Source organism: Oryctolagus cuniculus, chromosome 19, assembly GCF_964237555.1.
Source record: "Oryctolagus cuniculus chromosome 19, mOryCun1.1, whole genome shotgun sequence".
In the NCBI taxonomy this organism is placed as follows: Eukaryota; Metazoa; Chordata; class Mammalia; order Lagomorpha; family Leporidae; genus Oryctolagus; species Oryctolagus cuniculus.
The window spans coordinates 12,050,490-12,070,351 of NC_091450.1; the positions used below are offsets into that span (position 1 = coordinate 12,050,490).

Here is a 19,862-nt window from a genome sequence, read left to right on the forward strand (position 1 = left end):
CAAGGTCACAGGAAAGGCCGACGCTTATTGTCCTCACTGTGGGGGTTTCGCAGCTCAGAAAGAGAAAGAGGGCGGCAAAGGAAAGAGCCCCCACTGCTTCACATTTTCACCGGCAAGCTTTCCAGAAGGCGCTTTGGCTGCCTCCGCCACAACAAGAAACCGGATGTGGCAGAGGAGGGGGAGCAGAGCCTCTGCTTTAATCATCACAATGAACTTGCTTTTGAGACCTTTAAGGAAAGCCCACCCCACAGTAAATTGCTGGAAGGCCAATCCCTTCACTACCAATTTAATGCCGGGCGCCGACGACGTTCATCAAATCTGACAGCATTTTGGTAAACGACGGCTGTGTTGATTAGGCCGCTGTCCACCCAAGTATTACAAGGCTGAGGAAGCCATAAATCTTAATCCACTGATAGCAGCAGAAAGATCTAAGGCCTGGAAGTGGTGGTGGTGGAGGGGGGTGGGGGGGGAAGGACAGTAGGAGCAAGAGCCCATTTATCACCACGAGCCTATTCCACGGCCAAAGTGGCAGCCTGGAAGCCTGCACGGCCGCTGCCATTACCCTCTGGAGCCCCAGCATCGGAGTGTTGGGAAAGGGTGTTAGCGGCGCGGGCGTCTGAATGACTCGGTGATCCGAGGACCTATAGGCCTGGGCACCTGTGAGGCAGCTCTACCCCAGAGGGCTTCCTTAGTGCTGTGCGAGACCATCAGAAGGGAAACCCGTGCCACAGGAAGAGGCTAACGTACTGTGTGTGGTCCGTGACCCTGGGATGTGGGGCGCCACAGAGTCCTGGGGAGCCAGTAGAGGAGGGAAGATGAGCTGGGAGGGGTGGGTAATGCAGGGCTGGCTGGAAATACAGCTGCAACTCCAGCACTTGCTGTGTACTGGGACCACTGTGTCACACCCCTGTGTCCCTTGTCATCCCAGCTGTGAATAAATGGAGTGATCAGTCCTGCTGGTCCCTCCTTGGGAGCACTGTCATTTGGGAGAAGCCCCCAGACTGGGAGAAGGCTGTGATCCCTCTTCAGAGGGCGTGGCTTTTGAAAACTGGCCACTGGGCATTGGGGATTTGGCTGCCTCCGAGGATGGTAGGGCCCATGAGGAAGGGGCTAGGACAAAGAGACTGTCCATGTGCCCCACAGCACCCTGCTTCCCAGGGACCAGCCCAGCCCCCTCTCCCTCGTGACAGTGACATCGGCATGGTGGGCACACCAAGTCTATTTGTACTGTCCTAGCTCTCGTCTCCGTGAGAAGCTCTGGGACCCACAGTGCCTGCTTCACAGGCAGCTCGAGGGCCAGGGGCTTTGCCTCAGACGACCTGGCCCCGGCTCCAGCTGCAGCCATGGAGGCAGGAGTGAGCAGCACACCCAGGCTGCGCCCGAGGAACGAAGAGGCACTGGGAGAGTCAGGTGGTCTCGCTCTTGGAAAATGTCAACTACTGCATATTGAGGGAGTGAAAACCTGACATGGAGCAGGTGCGGGGGCCAGAGAACAGAGGCCGGAGAGTGGGGGGCTGCGCCGGGAGGTGGAGAGAAGAGAGCTGCGTTTGGCTCCCAGGGCCCTCTGGGAAGTGCTTCCTGCACACAGCAGCTGGGAACCATCCCTAACGCACCCAGAGGTGGCCTCCTCTTTCAACCCTCTGGGACAGCTCCTCACATCTGGATTAAAATCCAGTCTCCTGCGGTTGTCTTCCAGGCACTGTGTGATCCAGCCCTGCCCACTGATGACCCCAAAGTCCCCTACACCCTCTCCACTGCAGTGTACTGGCCATGCCTGCTGCCTGCCCTAGCCCCTTCCCACTGCCTACCCCCCACTGTGCCTTCTACCTGGGGCGCGCTCCCCTGCAGCTCCCTGGGGCTGCCGCGGTCTCCGCGTGGTCTCTGCACAGCCAGGGCCCCTGGGGACGCAGCTGCAGCAGACGCATGTGTTTTCTCTCCTTGTGTATCAACATGCTTGCCCTTGGCCTCCTACCAACTCCCTGTAGTAGGAGCTCTGGGGGCACAGGGCCTGGGCCAGCCACACTGCCTGCTGCAACCCCAGCACCCATCCTGTGCCCCAAACTTAGAAGAGGCACCAGGACAAGCACGCAGGAAGGGCCGAGTGGGTACAAGGCCCTGCTGCAGGGAGGAGCCCTCCGGGGTCTCCAGGCCAGCTGCCCTCCCCGTCCACATCCGGCAGAATCCAGCAGCGGTCAGGCCTCTTATTCACAAGGCACTGGCGAGGCACTGGCCCAGCCGATCCTCGGTGACTCCATCCAGGGCAGGCGATGTTACCGACTCTGCTCCACAAAGCACGAGGTGACACAACTCACCCCAGACTGCTCAACTACTGGGGGGTGGAGCCACGGCCTTGAACCCAGGCTGCTCTTGACAATTTCTCAGGTGTGTGTAACACCTGCCACTAGGTGCTCCCACCCTAACACTGCAGACAGTCCCTCTCTGATGGACCACCCTTGACCCACACTGTACACCACACACAGCCTTCGCAGCAGCCACCGGAAGTCTTTCTGATGTTGGGACCAAAGCCGAGAAAGGTTGTGTCACCTAACAGGGCGCACAGCTGGGTTAGCATGGTACATGGCTCAGAGATGCTGTGTTACGTCCTCCAGGACAAGCAGTTAATAAGTGTCCAAAGCCAACTCCCTCCCACTGTCCGAGGACCCCAAAACCCAAATGCCCCCATGAGCCAGGTGGGAAATGGAAACCTGGAAGGAGACAGGCAGCAGCCCAAGCCTGAGAATAAACTGCAATGGCCACAGGCCTCAGCTTCAGGGCTATAAGGGAGTGGTGGGGCCTGTGGCCACCAAGAGGCCCTGTGCCCTGTTCCCAGGGGACAGCTGCCAGTGGCTGCCTAATACTAGGATAGCCCAGCTTGGGAGCCAGAACTTTCCATTTTTCCAAGGAAATAGGACTCTAGATATTTTCTACACAAAATCTTTTGGGGCCAGTATTGTGGTGTAGCAGGTAAAGCCACGACCTGAGACACTGGCATCCCACATGGGCATCGGTCTAGTCCCAGCTGCTGTACTTCCGATCCAGCCCCCTGCTAATGGCCTAGGAAAAGCAGCGGAGGATGGCCCAAGTGTCTCCCACTCACATGGGAGACTTGGATGAAACTCCTGGCTCCTGGCTTCAGTCTAGACACCACTGACCATTACAGCCATCTGGGGAATTAGGAACCAACAGATGGAAGATCTCTCTGTCTCTCCCTCTCTCTCTGTAACTCTTTCAAAATTAAAAAAAAAAAAAAAAAAAAACTTAAACAACAACTTCAAAATATAAATGTTGGCAGGAACTGAGGTCTTTGTTACACTGTGGGCAGCACACGTGACCTGGAGGCAAGTGTGCCCCATCATCCTCAAGCTGCTACCTTCCAGGCTCCAGTAGGCCATATGCTTGACGCAACCGTCACACCCTCCTCCCGGTTGGGCAGCCTCCCCACGGGGTCACAGCCAGCACTCCCAGGGCAGGAACTGAGCCTTCTTTGATTTTTTTCTGTAACTCCAGAGCCTTAGCACGGTGCCTGGGCCCTGGCAGGTGCCAACAGCTATCTGTGAAATTAGTGGATGATTTTGTTCACAAAATGAATGCTCCCTCCACCCAACCCCCATTTGTCTAAATCTCTGGGTGCCACATTTGGGTGGCCTAGAGCCCATGACAGGGGAAGGGCGTCAGGCTTTGTGCCACCCTCCTCCTAGGGTGTCAGGCTGATTGGTAGAGATAAGAGAGCCAAACGCGGTGCTTCTCAGTTTCCCTTGGGATCCTGGTATGATTCAGGGTCACCAATCAGGTGGCCTCACAAGACAGGGAAAGTAGAAGTGAGGAGAGGAGGGGACAGACGTAGGCTGTCTCAGTGCTGGGCACAGGTGGCCAGGCCATGGGCAGGGTCTTCCTTCCAGGGCAGTGTTAACAGGCACAGGGACATCCTGAGGCCAAAGGTTAGCTTCCTGATTCCTGGACAGCAGCTCAGGGGACCTTCCTGCTTCTGGTCCCCACCGGGCATCTGACGGCTAAGTGGCTTTGCCTCCCAACACCATTCCTGCAGGCTCAGCTCAGAGTCCACTCCTCGCGCTGGCCCAAGGCTTGTGCCAGCACCTGGACTCTCTGCACCACAGCCCTTTCTGCTTAAAATAGCCGGAGTGGTCTCTGTGGGCAGGCACTGAGTGACCCCGACTGATGGAGTGCAGAAGGACAATCACAGCCCTCGGAGCCTCGGGAAGCCGGGAAATTAGGCATGATTAGGCACTGCGAAGCGAGGACCTCAAGGAGAGGCTGGGGAAGGACGCTAATTAATCCGAGGCCAAGTCTTTTAACTGGCGCAGAGTCTGGGGCCGGCCATGAAGTCACAGCCAGGAAGACACAAATATGGCTCCTGATAATAGAAGGCACTCAGAACCACTCTAAGAACTGTCAGGAGTGAGAGGTAGAGAAAAGGCCTCGCTAATGAGAAATTAACATTCATGGCTGGGGACAGAAGCAGGCCTCAGGGCCGCCTGCACCGGTGTAGAGATAAGGCAGGGACAGCCTTCCCCCAGGAAGCACACACTTGAGCGTGCCCTTGTCGGGAAGCAGAAAGACCACACCGGCTTTGGGGTTCCCGGCTCAGGGTTCCAATCCCAGCCAGGCACCCGAGTCTGGACAGCAGCACAGTGACCTTCAGAGTAACCACACAAATGGGTGCAGAAAGTCATATTGTCCCCTACCTTTGCGACAGGGTAAAATGCAGCTCTGAATGCTGGCAAACACAAGGTTCATAACAACAACAACAACAATAATAATTTAAAAACCTGCTGCGTAAGCCTCACCAAGTTAGGTCTCTGGGAGGGGAGCTTGGGTATCTGTGTTTTGTTTTTTTTGTTTTGTTTTGTTTTGTTTTGTTTTTTTGCAAGATTTTATTTATTTATTTGAGAAGTAGAGCTACAGAGAGAGGGAGGGACAGAGAGAAAAGCCTTCCATCCACTGGTTCACTCCCCAGATGGCCGCAATGGCTGGAGCTGGGCCCCTCTGAAGCCAGGAACCAGGAGCTTCTTCCGGGTCTCCCATGTGGGTGCAGAGACCCAAGGACTTGCGCCATCCTCCAGTACCTTCCCAGGCCATAGCAGAGAGCTGGATCAGAACAGGAGCAGCTGGGACATGAACTGGCACCCACATAGGATGCCCACGCTGCAGGCAAAAGCTCAGCCAGCTCCTGGGTACCCATGTTTGAAAAATCTGCCAAGGGGATTCAAATAGGCGGTCAAGGCAGAGCCCACCTTGAGGCCAGGTATGGAACGAGTGGCGGCAGGGTATGGCATCAAGGACAACACGGGCAAGAGCGAGAAACTTGGCATCAAAGGTCTAGGTTGGTGTCTTGACCCTGCCACGTCTTAGCTGTGACCTTGAAGAGCTCACTGAACTTCTCAGAGCACCTGTCTTCACAGCTCCCCATGCAGCAAAGCACTGGGCTGCACCCTGGAGGTCTCCTGGCAGGATTGAGGAGAGGAGGCATGCGTGGTGTCTAAGCTTGGCCCCGCCTGGTCCCTGGGATAGCTGCTCAGAAAGGCAGGCTGCTGACCTGAGCCGCATTCGCAGCAACTCAAACTGACCTCTGGGTCCTCTGAGGCAAGGGCTTTGTCCCACTCACTCACTGTGCCCCTGGCGTCTAGGAGCATGCATGGCATACAGCAGGTGCTCAATAAAAAATCTGCTGTAAGACTAAGTCATTGCGAGGGAGCAGAGTCTGACCTCCCCACGCTCCAGAGTGGGGCCAGGATGACTCTATCCAGAAGGGAGGACCACACAGCAGAAAGGACTGCACGCCCAGAACGGGCACCACTATAGCACCTGGCCACACCCGCCAGCTGCCCTCGGGGATCTGAAACGCTCTGATCTGTTTCCGGCCCCTGGACTGTCCCACGCCCTATTTTAAAGCGGGAGCCGGGGCCACAGACCTGGTGCCATCCTCGGCGCTGCACTCTGCTGGGGGCCGTCTGTGAACCGCATCGCAAGGCGTCTTCAGCTTCTCGAAGCAGGGTTCTTCGTGTGCAATCTGCAGCAGAGGCAGCGAGGACACTGGTGAGGCGCTGATGGCTCACTCGCGCCCAGGGGCTGTTTCGTAACAGGCATCTAAGGTGCATGTCAGCGTGCCCCGAAGTCTTGTACGGGAGGACGCTTCCTGCAGCACTGTGTGCAGTGGTGGGGTGTGAGTGTGTGTGTTAGGAAGCAGGCTAACCACCCAGTGACCAGGGGAACTGGGCCACAGCACGTCAGTGCTGCAGGGCGACAAGCAAATGTGCTGTCCCATCAGGCAGATGGAGATGTGCACACCACGTATCTCCAAGATACAGGAGCCTGGAAGGCACTGCTTGTGCACCAGGTCACTAGCTGGGCTAGCCAGTGAAACAGGATAGATTTAACTGGTGAATGAATGAATATATTGCTGGCACACCCAGGACTGCGAATCCTGCTCTCTGCTCCTCCCTGAAACCTGGACCAGGAGGGGCACAGGTTTCCATTGCTGCCCTTGGGGCCAGGAAGCTCAGACTACGCCGTGCTGAGCTGCCCTGGTTCTCCTAGGGGAACAGGCAGGAATACCACTTCCTCCTCTTGTCCCCCTTGGTGTGGCTGTGATTTTCACTGTTTCTGAATGGCTGGGGATCTTGCATGTGTGTGAGGCAGCAGCACATCAGAGTAACGCACACTGAGGTCACCGTGTGCCGCACCCTTTACAGTTCTCACGGCATTTCCTCTTCCTGGCCAGCCCACAACATGGGCGTAGTTATTCCCATTTTCTGGGGGAGGAAACTGAGGGTCAGAGAGGACCCGACTGCCTATGTCCAAGCTAGAACGTGGTGGGACGGGGTCCATTCCCATCTCGCTCTGTCTTGTTCCAGATGCTTCTCTTGTGGCTCAGTAGCACGCGAGCAGCTCAGACAAAGAGGATTGTCTTACAGGACCCTGGCACCCAGGAACAGGCACCCTCGTTAGTTTCCATTTTAAAGACGGGCAAACAGGGTGGGCGTTGGGCAGGTACTGCAGTTGAGATGCCACTGCTTGGAGTACTCTACTGCCGATCCAGCTCCCTGTTAATGCACAACCCTGGGAGGCAGCAGGTGGTGATGCGAGAGTTCAGGTTCCTGCCACCCACGTGGGAGACCTGGATGGAGTTCCAGGTGGTGACGCGAGAGTTCAGGTTCCTACCACCCACGTGGGAGACCTGGATGGAGTTCCAGACTCCAGGCTTTGGGCTGGGCCAGTCTTGGCTGTTGTAAGCATTTGGAGAGTAAACCAGCAGATGTAAGATCTACTCCCTCCCCCCTCTCTTTCTCTCTGTCTCTCCTCCTCCCATCCCTTTGCCTTTCAATAAATAAAAAATCTTTCTAAAAGATGACCAAATAAAGGCACAGGGAGCCTAAATGGCTTCCCCACAGTAACATGTCCCAATCAAGACCTGATACCACGTGCTCTGCTGTTCTGTTTATTCAACTATCAATCATTTTTAAAAATGTTTTAGTGTTTCAGTTTTATCTACTTGAAAGGCAGAGAGAGAGAGAGAGAGAGAGAGAGAGAGAGAGAGAGAGGAACCTCCCATCTGCTGGTTCATTCCCCAAATGCCTGCAATGGCCAGCACTAGGCTAGGTCAAAGCCAGGAGCCCAGAACTCCATCTCAATCTCCCACGTGAGTGGCAGGGGCCCAGGTACTTAACCCAATACCTGCTGCCTCCCATGACACATGAGCATGGAGCTGGATGGGAAGCAGAGGAGCCAGGACTCAACCCAGTCCTCTGCAGGATGTGGGTGTCCCAAGTGGTGATTTAACCCACTGCACCACAACACCCACCTCTACCCAGTCATTTCTGATGCCTACACTAGGCCAGACACTAAGTTGGTAGCCTTGTTACAACACCTGCAGAATGCCTGTGTTTTTCTTATAGGCCAGGTGAAATCTGTTTCAGGGTACACAGTATGGATGAACTAAATACAAAAATGAATGATGAATCAAATATTACATCTGGGTTAAAGTTAAGACAGATTGAGTGAACAGGAATAATCGAAAAGACCCTACACTTTTCCTTAACTGACTGACGCTGGAGACCCAGGAAATGTAAAAGCTAGAAATGTGTTGCTCTAGGATAGCGGAGGCCAAGACCCGTTTGAAAAATAACAAGGATTTCTCTTTCTCGCTCTCACGCCCTCTCTGGTGAAGTAGGTGTAGTGCATGGTGCGCAGTAAGGCCTCTGCGGGCAGGGTCACCGGCACACCGGTGGTGGTCCACAGCCCCTCACTGCTTCTATGCAGCAGCACTGCTGCTTGGCTGGGGAGGGGCTGTGCTCACCGTGGGTCCCCTCGGTGTGCGAGGCACTCCTGGAGAAGTCGGAGCGCACGGCCTTCCGAGGCGATGGCTTCTGTTCCGAATTGGCCCCGTTGACGTAGACAGAGAACCCTTGTTCCAAGTGCTCCAGGTGCAGCTGCATGGGGTCCTTGGCTTTCAAATGCTTCAGCACCCTGGAAGAGAAACCATCACTTGTTGCTCAGCACGGGAGAGCCTGGGCCGCTGAGCCACCCCCAAGCCGGGAGGAGTAAACTAACGTGGTGATGGCTGAGTGTCTCTACTCAGGCCCACAATACCCACGGGGGACAGAGCCCTGCAGGGAAGGTGTTGCTGTCTTTTGAGGCTCACAGGCACATCAGCAAGCAGGAATGTATGTGGTCCCTGCCCCAGGAGGGCTAGAGCAGAGGTAGCAAGCGGGCACTGTAAGCCTACAGTTGGGTTTTCCGAGATAATGCAACTTTGTGGCCTTGGTGACTGTTTGATGTGCAGCTAAAAGGGGCTTTAGGGTCTCAGGTTCTAAGTAAGAAATTTCACCCAACACATCTATGAATCAGGAAACACCCCTTGTCAGACTGGGCAGCCAATTTTTTTGCGTCAGTGAATACATGTGTTTCAAACGCTCACTCTTGATTTCTCAAATGCCATATTATTTTGTATTCTAATGCAGTCAAAAACCGCGTCAGCGCAGGCCCTGGCTTGGGAGTAATTTACGACTATCACACTCTGGCTGGAAAGGGCTGAGCGTGAGCGTGGCCAGGGCTGCGGTATAGCTTTCACTAAAGCCCAAACCTCATGCCTGCAGCCTGACGTGGCCTCTCCAGTCTCCCCAGAATGCTTCCTGTCACCCCAAACGGGCCAGTGTCTTTAACAAACACCTGTACCCACCCCCGCTTCAACTCGATTCACGGACAACCAAACTACTTCTGTAGTCAGGAAGTAAGTACCCACCAAACGGGCAACATTAAAAAATGTCTCAATGGCGGTAATCACATAAAAGGCAGGCCCGACAAAGTCCGTTCTCAGAGCATGTATGACAGTCTCATCATGTGTGCTAGTTCACCGGGAATGCTTAATTAGCCAACGCAGAACCGCTGTTCCCGGGGCCAATACAGGGTGGCTTCCTGCAAGCGTCTCCTTCCATTTTCATGAAGCAATCAATGCATAATCTTGTGACCTTGCCGGCTGATTCGAATTGACCTCACGGCCAAGAGCATTCTGGTCTACGCCTGCGCAAAGCTTACCCAACGCACATATTTGTCTCCATCAGGCACACTGCAGCCTTCTCATGCTTAGGGATTCTGGACGGCTGTGGGCACTCTTTCCGGGGGCTGGCCAAGAGAGTGAGATCACCAGCAAACAGCCCCCAACTGGGAAGCACGGGGCACATACAGAACACTTGTTCACAGTATGAGAGCAGGGTACTGCCTCGGACCACCTCGGCTGGGAACGGATGTGTCAAGGGACTCTTCACAGGTTACTGAGTGACCACAAAAGCACAGCCCACATTGATTACTGGGTAACAGGTTAAGTTCCACCAAGCAGACAGTCATGGATAGGGAACCCAGGACCCAGGAGGATCAACTGTGTCAGGACAATGAGTTTTCACAACCCCCCTACAGATGAGGCACAGAGAGGGTGGGTAAGTTGCCCAAGGTCACACAGTAGCAGGGCAAGGTGCCAAGTTAGGCATCTGGGCTCCAGAGGCATTACCACAACAAAGACAGCCTCTAATGGTAATGAGATGATGCTGAAACCAGCAAGCTGGACACTACCAGAAACTCACAGACCCAACCCAGAAATAATATGAAAACATACAAAATGCCACGTGTTCCAGCTCTGCCCAGTAAGCACATTCCCAAGCATAAGCTCTGGTCAAGAAGATGAGCAGGAGGTGGGTATTGGGGCACAGTGGATTAAGCCACTGCTTGGGATGCCTGCATTCTGTATCGGAGTGCTGGTTTGAATTCTGGCTACTCTGCTTCTGATCCAGCTCCCTGCTAATGTGCCTGGGAAGTAGCAGATGATGGCTCAAGGAACTCCTTGAGTTCCTGCCACTCACATGAGAGACCCGGATGGAGTTCTTGGCTTCAGCCCAGCCCAGACCTGGCTGCTGCAGTCATTTGGGGAGTGAACCAGGGGATGGAACATCTCTCTCTCTTCCTCTCTCTCTCTGCACTTTGCCTTTCAAATATATATATGTAGGGGTTTTTTTCTCTTTTTTAAAAAAAGATGGTCAGTGTTCAGTCATAACAGAACCCTGCCAGTAACCCCAACATCCGACAGCAGGGAAGCAGAGACTGGGACGTTATGCAGTGTTACACAGTCATGTGTCCCTGAGCAATGCGTCGGCAGGTCTGTTGTGCCGACATCATGGGACATGCTCACTAAGACAGCTCCAGCGTCACCAGCTGAGAACATCTTATGGCACCGCCGTCATACAGGCGGTCCACCATTGGCCAAGACATCAGCGGGCGGTGCATGGCTGTAATTGTGAAAGCCTCAGGTGAACAGGAGGATGGGTTGGCTCTGGGGGGCGGTGGGCTGGCGGGACAGAATAAAGGGGGCACCAATGTGGTCAATGCAAAGCTGGAGAATGGCATTTGTGGTCCCAGAGTGGAAGGTGCTGAGTGCAAAGCTACAATCGGCGGTGGCACTGTTGGTGATTTCTTTGTTTACTTTTAAATGTTTCTCCACGACTGGGCCATCCATCTTATCCACCATCGCGGCAGGAGCATTTATTACAGCCTGCTTATCTCCTGCCAGCCTTAGGAGCCAGGGAGATGCCTGATTGTTGGGCAACAACAGGAAAACACAAGTAACCAAGAGGCAATTTCCAAACACGGCAACCGCTGAGCTCACTCCCAGGAGCCAACGATCAACGGGCAAGGAAGGCACCGGCATCTCCATGGAGAGGGAGGGAGCCTGGGGTCCCGGAGGCCCCACGGTGGGGTGGGAAGTCTGATCACCCAGGAAGAGAGCCTGCCTCAACTTTTCTCCGGGAGTCTGCTCTGTCTCCTGATGCCACTCTAACCGTTACGCCATAGCCTTACCCAGGATCTGAGGCTGACACTCCATGTGCGCCTCTCCTTTAGCAGAGTGATTTATGAAAATGTGGATTTATGAAACTGATAAATTAGGAGATAATTATTCAGCTTGTGAAAGGAATTGCTAAAGGAACTCCTCTCTAGCCGCTGAGCGCGTCGGTAGCATCCAGGTGGCATCAAAGAAAAATGTTTTTGTTTTAATTGATGGCCTGCTTTGCATAAGAAGTTGTCCTCTGTGGAGGAGACGCAGATAAATCAGACGCAGCCCCTGCCCTATGTGAAGCGGGGCCCTGCCCGCCTGTGCCCTGCCACCAGGGCACCCGGATGACTGCTATTACACTGCCGACTGATCTGTGGCTTCGCTGCTTCTCCTCCTGTCCCCGCGGGAATCTGAGCCCCAGGGCACGGGCATCTGTCCCGCCAGCCAAGATGCCTGCTGAGGGTGAGGGACAAGAGGGAGAGGCCTCGAGGCCCGTTTCTGGAACAAGTGGCCCCGAGGACCTCAAGGTCTGACAGGAAACATGGAGGGGTATCCAAGGCTCACACGTCACAGCCACCCCTTCCCCGTGATCCCGGGTTGCCCCTGGGGTTACCTGGACAGAGAGCTCTTGCTGCACAGAGGAGGAAGCGGAGGCAGCTGACTTAGGACTTCCTCGGGTCATAAGGGTATGTGGTGGCAAGCTGACATGGCCGGGGTGGTTGGGGAGGACGCCCCATCTCACAGGCCACCAAAGAAGGGACTCAAGATTGTGAAAAGGACTTAGGGAATGAAAGGGCAGGTCAGCGTGTTTGCTGCTTATGGGACGCCAGCCCACTTGTGACCACCTTCATAACTGAGCTGTCTCTGGGCTCTGGGTGGTGTGGGTGCCACAGGACCATACACCAGCTATGTGGTTTGTCCCAAAGATCAGCTCAGAGTTCGCCAAAGGCCAAGGATTCTCTGGATTCTTCTCAGTTAGAAGTCAGGTTCAATATCAAGAGGAGGGACAGGCACCTGGCATAGCAGGTACAATGCAGCTTAGGGTGCCCACACCATATACCACAGTGCTTGGGTTTAAGTCCCAGCCCTGCTTCCAATCCCAGCTTCTTGTTAACACACATCCTGGGAGGTAGGAGGTGATGGCCCAAAATACTTGAGTCCCTGCCACCAAGTGGGAGACCCTAATCAAGGTCCTGTCTCCTGGCTTCAGCCTGGCCCAGCTTTAGCTATTGCAGGCAGGTGGGGAGAGGGCCGCCAGTGGATGGGAGAGTTCTCTCTCTGTCCCTTCGGGGTGGGGGTGGGGGTGGGGGGGTGGAAGGAGAGGGACGGTGATGGGAATCTCTGGCTTGGGCAGCGGGGCTTCCAGCACCTGTCTCACTTCATCCTTCAGTGGCTGGGAGATGTGGGTTCTTCCTGCTTTATAGATGAATGTCCCCAAGGCCAGAGCAGTCGGCTGAGCCAGGAAATGAGTTCTGGCCTGCAGGGCTCCAGAGCCTGTGCTCTCACCTATCCCTTTCGGCGTTTTTTTGCCTCCAACCCCAGGCATCATGGCACAGAGGCTCCAAATAAGCACAGTTCATGCGAGGGAGCAATGACTCCCCTCTGAAGACTTCTTGGAGGTGGTGCCATTTCCAGCCAGCCTTGAAGGACGAGGAGAGGGAAGGCAGCTAAAGCCTCTAGCAGTCACCTGGAGAGGCCAAGGCAGCATCGTGTGGAGGGCGGAGCTCAGGACTATGACCTTGGGTGAGCCCCTAACCCTCCCCAGGCCCCATGTCCTCTTTGACAAGTGAGACAGTTGGGGGCTGGTGCTGTGGCGTAGCGGGGAAAGCCACTGCCTGTAATGCTGGCATCCCATATGGGCACCGGTTCAAATCCTGGCTGCTCCACTTCTGAACCAGCTCTCTGCTATGGCTGGGAAAGCAGCAGAAGATGGCCCAAGTCCTTGGGCCCCTGCACCCACGTAGGAGACCTGGAGGAAGCTCCTGGCTTCAAAGCTCAGCCCCAGCCATCTGGGGAGGGAACCAGTGGATGGAAGACCTCTGTCTCTACCTCTCCCTCTTTGTTAACTCTCCTTTCAAATAAATAAATAAATCTTTAAATAAAAGAAAAGAGAGACTGAGAAGGGCATGAGGCAGCCTGTGCCTCCACGGGCTGCCAAGAGCACAGGAGGACAGCGAGTGAAGACCCCAGTGTAGACGCTGGCCAAGGGGAGGCCCGCAAAGGGCTTGGTTCTTTCCTCTGTGGCCAGCATGCATGGCTCCTGGACACGTTTCCCTGTAGGTTTCCCTCCATCGATCTTTCTCAAGGATCAAATGATAGGACCACTGCCGAGTGCCTGGATCTGCCGCACTGACTCCCTGGAGCGAGGTGGGATGTTCCCTGTGTCGCCAGCTCCTCGGGGGCAAGGGCCCTAACCTTTTCAGTGGCCCTCGATATCGTGTCGGGCGTGACTGCAGCGTGCATGCAGTGGAGTGACTGGAGTCACTAAGAGTCTGCAGGGATGTGAGGTTGGTGGTGGCGGGAGGGGGGGCAGCAGGGTCTGCGCAGGGGTGAGGCGGGGCTGCCACATCTCCAGGGCCTCCCCCTGCCCCATCCCACCCTTGTCTTCCCCCGGAGTCACCATCACTTCCGGTAGTTAGAGGTGACCTTGTGGCCAGGGTGCTCTCCAGGGACAGGTGCTGGGCGACGGGCACCTGGTCTCCCTGCTGCCCAGCTCTCCTTCCAAACACAGCTGCTCAGGGCTCCTTTGGAAACACAGCCACTCTTCCAACTCCACGCTTTGGCGGAACCCACTCCAACACCCAACTCAGCAGGGCAGCCAGCAGGACTCAGGGAGTGACTGGCTCGGGGTAAGAGCCCACCTGGCCGACAGGAAAAACTGGAGGGACTGCTCTCTTCCCTCTGAGGTAGGATCTAAGCAGAGGCTTCCACTGGCTGTCCTGGCCACTGTAAGGGGAGCACCTGTCCCGTGGAAAAACACAGGTGATAGATGCAGAAGGACTGACTTCAGTGATGGGATTTCAGCACCTACATCCAGGTATGCTTGAAGCCACAGTCTCAGGCTGCATTTCTTAACTTCAAGAGTCAGTTAACTGGGACTGGCACTGTGGCATAGTGGGCTAAGCTTTTGCCTGCAGTGCTGGCATCCCATATAGGTGCTGGTTCGAGTCCTGGCTGCTCCACTTCCGATCCAGCTCTCTGCTATGGTCTGGGAAAGCAATGGAAAATGGCCCAAGTCCTTGAGCCCCTGCACCTGCATGGAGACCCAGAAGAAGCTCCTGGCTCCTGGCTTCAGATCAGCACAACTCTGGCCATTGCAGCCATTTGGGGAGTGAACCAGTGCATGGAAGACCTTTGTCTCTCTCCCTTTCTGTCTGTAACTCAACCCCTCAAATAAGTAAAATCTTAAAAAAAAAGAATCAGTAAACTGTTTCCTCACAGCTGAAGTCCTTTGCTTTGGGTTTCTGTCTCTTACAACAAAGGAACACTAAGTAAGGCAGTCTGTGCGCTCTTTGCTCCTCACTGCGACCACTCCCCCCTCTTCACACTAGACAGAATGGAATGCCAGCACTTAGGGGCCCTCGGTGAGACCTTGCTGAATCAAAGAACTGACGTCACCTGCCCTGATGGACCTCTGCTGCCAAGATCCCGCCCCGTGATTGCACACCCTTTCCCTGTGTTGCACAGGCTGGGTTTCCGGCCCCCTCGACGCCCACTGTGAAGCTCAGAGACTGGTTTTCTGCCTGATTCTACACATTTCCAAGTCAACTGCAGATTATTGCCCAATATAAGCCTCCTTAGTGCACTGAGGCCCTCTGGCAACTGTGCAGGATTCTGTCCTCTTGGGTATTTCTGACAACATGAAAATAAAATAGAAATCAACCCAGCTCCTCTATTTCCTGGTTGCAAGACCGTGGGCAAGTGGCTATTGTTCCAGGCCTCCACTTCCTTTCTGTACAATGGGTATGACTACTATTTGCCCTGCTGGGCAGTGTGGAGATAAACTAAAAAGCTGGGCTGTGGTGTCTGGCCCATCCTCTCCCTGACCAGAGCTCAGGGGCATGCCCATCTCCCACAGCTGAACCTGAAGTTCCTGCTTTCCAGCTCTGTCTTCTAATTTCCTGCCACCAAGACAGCCCCCACTTGGAGTTGGCATTGTGCAGCGGGTTAGGCTGCCGCTTGTGACACCGGCATCCCATAGGAGCGCACCAGTTCAAGTCCCGGCTGCTCTGCTTCTGATCCAGTTCCCAGCTAATATGCCTGGGAAAGCAGTGCAAGATGGTCTAAGTGTTTAGACCCCTTCTATCCACATGGAGACCTGGATGAAGATCCTGGCTCCTGGCTTCAGCCATTTGGGGAGTAAACCAGCAGATGGAAGATTCTCTCTCTCTAATTCTGCCTTTCAAAAAAAAAAAAAAAAAAAAAAAAACCTGTAGACAGCACAAACACCCCCACACCCACCCCCATCTGCCGGCAACTCAGTTTTGATTTATTTTTCATTGCCTTTGTGCTCCAACCTCACCTCTGGAAATTCTCGGGATGCTACCTGCGGGTCGCTCTTTAGCTGCACACCTATCGATCCCCTCATTAATGGGAAGCCATCTGCTCCTAAGGAACAATGACACTCTCTCCCCAGACACGTCACATGCACATGATTAAAGCCATCATCCAGGTGTGCGGTGGCACCACCTGGCCTGCCAAAATGGAATAAAAACGCCCCTCTCTGGGACAAAGCAACAACAAAACCTCAGGTGGGGCTCATCAACGTCTGAGCTGGCCCCGGGGTGGGCCCCTAGGCACGGAGGACAGCGCCTGGCATTTAGGGCTGGTCCCGGGGAGTTCATCCATTCAGAATTTTGTCCCCGGAAGGTGGTGCTGCCTCACCAGGGGGCATCTGGCAATGTGGGCGGAGGTTGCCATGGACACTGGGACTCTGGGTGGAACTGGGTAAAGAGGCTGCACTACATCGCACGGGACTACCTAGAGCCATAAAGCATGCCCGGCGCCATGCGCCACCAGGACTGCTGCTGACAACTGCCAGCGGTCCAATTAGTCAGATGAGCTGAATCCACACTCAGGACGATGGCCCTCCCCTCTTCCCTGCAAGCCCACAAGTCCACATTCCTAGCCCAAAGGCCCAAATTAGCCTCCCCCTCCTGGAGATCCATCTTGTGGGCCTGCGGTGTTCTGTTTATTTTGTGCCTACACTGGAATTCATTACCAACATTTGAAAACTCCGGAGGCTTCACAACACAGGTTTAGATTTGCAGCTTGTCTGGCAAACTCAGAGGATCCGGCCCCCTGGAGGCCCGTGTTCCCACAAACGGCTGACCTGAGCCGATCGGGCCCTGCTGTGGGAGCTCTTTGCTGGCCGCCTGACCCCCTCCTAGCACCGGGGTCAGCAAGGCTAACTTATGGCAAGTTTCCAGCCCTGCAGACAAACCACGGCGGCCTGAAGACAAGCTTTCTCTCTGCCCTGCCAAGGAACCACGTTCATGTTCACAGTGCCTCTTTGGAAAACCAGACGATGCTGCTGCGACCTACCCCCTCCCATCACCACACCCTGCACCTGCTGCAAGCTCTTCCAAACACCAGCACCCGCTTTACTTTAATGCCATCTCCACCTATCTCAAAATGCCGATGTGAGAGGGCTCCGCCTTTACATAACACGGGCGTGATTACAGGCTCAGATTTCAAGGGACTGTCAAAGCCTGTGAGATCCCAGGCTGGGCTATTGTGCAGGCCCTGCCAGATTCCTTTTCCTGACAATCTTACCTTCTCCCCCAGCAGAGGCGGGGAGGCAAGGGGCGGTACTTACACATCCCACAGTTTGCTATGGCTCAATCAAAAGACGCAATTAAATCAGTGAATGGGGAACTAGGAGCTGGCAGACAATGCTCTCAGCCTCTGAGGGGAGGGTGGGCCTGCATCCCATTCCCACGTGAAGCAGAGCCTGCGTGCTGTTAATAAATCTAAACAGATTTTTTTTTTACTTGGCTAATAGCAAGGGCTGCCGACGGGCGGCTTCATCTTACCGGTTTCTCTGCTGAAGCAATATTAAATACTCATCATGTTTCTCATCAAAGTCTGTCACCATGTCCTTAGTGTAACCCTGAAAGGAAGAAACAGAGCCGTGTGACATCGGAATGCAGGGAAGTCTTCGCTGGGATCCAGGGCGCCGTGCACCGCGCCCGGCGGCAGTGGTGACCTTGATGAAGGCCCAGCTCCCTGGGCGCGTCACTCTGGCGACCTGGAGCCCCAGAGATCAGCTGATGGCCCAGCGGGTCTCACACGCACACAGCTTTCATCATCTTCACAGAGGAGAAAGTCGAGTCCCCAGCGTCGCTACTGTTTGTCCCTCGTAGTGCCCCAGAAAAACTGCGGCTCGGACAAGAGGGGGGCTTCATGGTTTTCTCACTTGGTGATGGCAATCGTCATGACCAGATGCGACCCGAATCAGCTGTTTCAAAGGGGGGCTCCTTCTCTCCTGACCACTGCAAGAGAACCGCAGGCTAACTATAAACCGTGGAGTCATTACAGAAATAGATGGCCCCCCAGAGCACAGGCTCCTAAGGAGGGGATGTTTGTGGTTCCCTGGCACCGGCTCTGGATTGCCTGCAGGAAACATCCACACCTTCTGGCAGCTCACGGCCCTCCTGACATGCCCTTGAAGGTGCCTTTGTTCTCCTCTGGAGCCCCATGGCCTTGGCCTTGCCAATCAACACACTCCTCCCCCACCAGCCACCAAGACCCAAGTCAGCCCCGGGGCTCTGCGGATACCCTTGGGGAAGAGATGTTTTCTCCTGGGGGAGCTTGAGCTGATGAGCTGCAGCCCTGGAACTGCCAAGAATGAAACTGGGAAACAAGACAGCAGAGGCAGGCATTGGGCATAGCAGTTTAAAGCACCGCTTGGGACGCTCGCATTCCATATCAGTGCTAGGGTTAAAGTCCCGCCTCTGCTCCCGATCCCAGCTTCCTGCTAATGCATACCCTGAGAGGCAGCAGGCGATGGCTCATCTTGTTGGGTCCTTGCTACTCATGTGGGAGATACAGATTGACTTCCTGGCAAGCCAGGCCACAGTTGTAGGCATTTGGGGAATGAAGTAGTGAATGGACAATCCCTCTCTCTCTCTCTCTCTCTCTCTTTGCATTTCATAAACAAATAGCAGATCCAACACAGGGCAAGAGATTCCTCATGATGTAAGTTCAGCCCCTGGAGCCACTCCATGCCTTTAGTTAACTGGACAACTCAGCTATTGCTTGATAAGTTTCAGCTGAGTTTCTATTATCCACAGTCAACGATTTTAGGAACTATGCCAAGATCTGACCATCGTAACCCCTTATGATTTAGTACAGCTTCACGGAGGAATAATTAACATATAATCAACTATAAGGGGTCGGCGCTGTGGCTCACTTGGCTAATCCTCCGCCTATGGCGCTAGCATCCCATATGGGCTCCGGGTTCTAGTCCCGGTTGCTCCTCTTCCAGTCCAGCTCTCTGCTGTGGCCCTGGAGAGCAGTGGAGGATGGCCCAAGTGCTTGGGCCCCTGCACCCACATGGGAGACCAGGAAGGAGCACCTGGTTCCTGGTTTCGGAGCGGTGCAGCGCTGGCCTTGGTGGCCATTTGGGGAGTGAACCAACGGAAGGAAGATCATTCTCTCTGTCTCTCTCTCTCTCTCTCACTGTCTATAACTCTACCTATCAAAATACATATGTATATACATAATCAACTATGCCTATCTCAAGGGATCCAGGCACACACCAAGACAGCCCTCCACTGACATGACAGGGGCTCATCTGGATGTTTCCTTCTATAATATAGATACCCAGCTACACACAAACACACACAGCCGCTTTCAAACAAAACGAACTCGGACTATAAATGATGCATTGCAATCTGCTGTTTCTTGAATAACTTTTGGCCAAGAACTGGATTGAAGATACAATATCACCTTGGTACGGGGTCACAAGTTACCACAAATTAAAGAGGTGAGGATTTAACTGATAGGTAGGACATCTGTAACGGAAACGCAATTTGTGAGGGAATTCTAATGAATATCACAGCACAGGGGAGAGGGAGAGAGAGAGGGAGAGGGAGAGGGAGAGGGAGGGAGAAGACAATCCCATCATTCTTTTCTTCTCCAAATCTGTCTTTAACCCAGTATTCCACTAGAACACTCCCCAAGGCTGAATCAGGATCACCTTAGCTACATACATTGTCTCTTCTCTTCACCCTTTCCAAGGGCTCCAGGCCAGGGGGAACTGCTGAGGCACCCTTCCGCAGGTTGCCCTCTCACCCTCCCCGGTCTACAGGACTGCACAAGCTCTCTGCCTGCCCTTGCATCCTTGCCCCAGGCGAGGACAGTCAGCATCTGCCTGTCTCTTCCTATCTGCTTCCCCCTCTGATCAGGAGAGAGGACCCTGAGGACAGGGCACCCAGAGGTCACTCCGCCATCAGTGCAGACAGCCAACCTGCTCTTTCTCCTCCCGTTTCCTAGATGAGCCCAGCTTGTTGCCATCTGCTTC

The 19,862-nt window shown here is 54.5% G+C and overlaps 1 protein-coding gene across 11 annotated transcripts in view; it reads right to left on the reverse strand.

Annotated features, from left to right (window-relative positions):
- Window positions 1–19,862, reverse strand: part of KATNIP (katanin interacting protein) — a 186,647-nt gene that overhangs the window by 109,277 nt on the left and 57,508 nt on the right. For 6 of the 11 annotated variants that reach the window (XM_051847549.2, XM_051847546.2, XM_051847550.2 and 3 more), the window contains 3 exons: window positions 17,371–17,447; window positions 8,315–8,484; window positions 5,931–6,028 (listed from right to left, as the gene is read on the reverse strand). In XM_051847549.2, the coding sequence (XP_051703509.2) occupies window positions 5,931–6,028; window positions 8,315–8,484; window positions 17,371–17,432 (330 nt within the window). In that variant the 5' untranslated portion in view covers window positions 17,433–17,447. Of the gene's footprint in view, window positions 1–5,930; window positions 7,136–7,195; window positions 8,485–17,370; window positions 17,448–19,862 lie in introns of all 11 variants that reach the window. The other 5 variants (XM_051847554.2, XM_051847553.2, XM_070065021.1 and 2 more) reach the window with 4 other exon arrangements.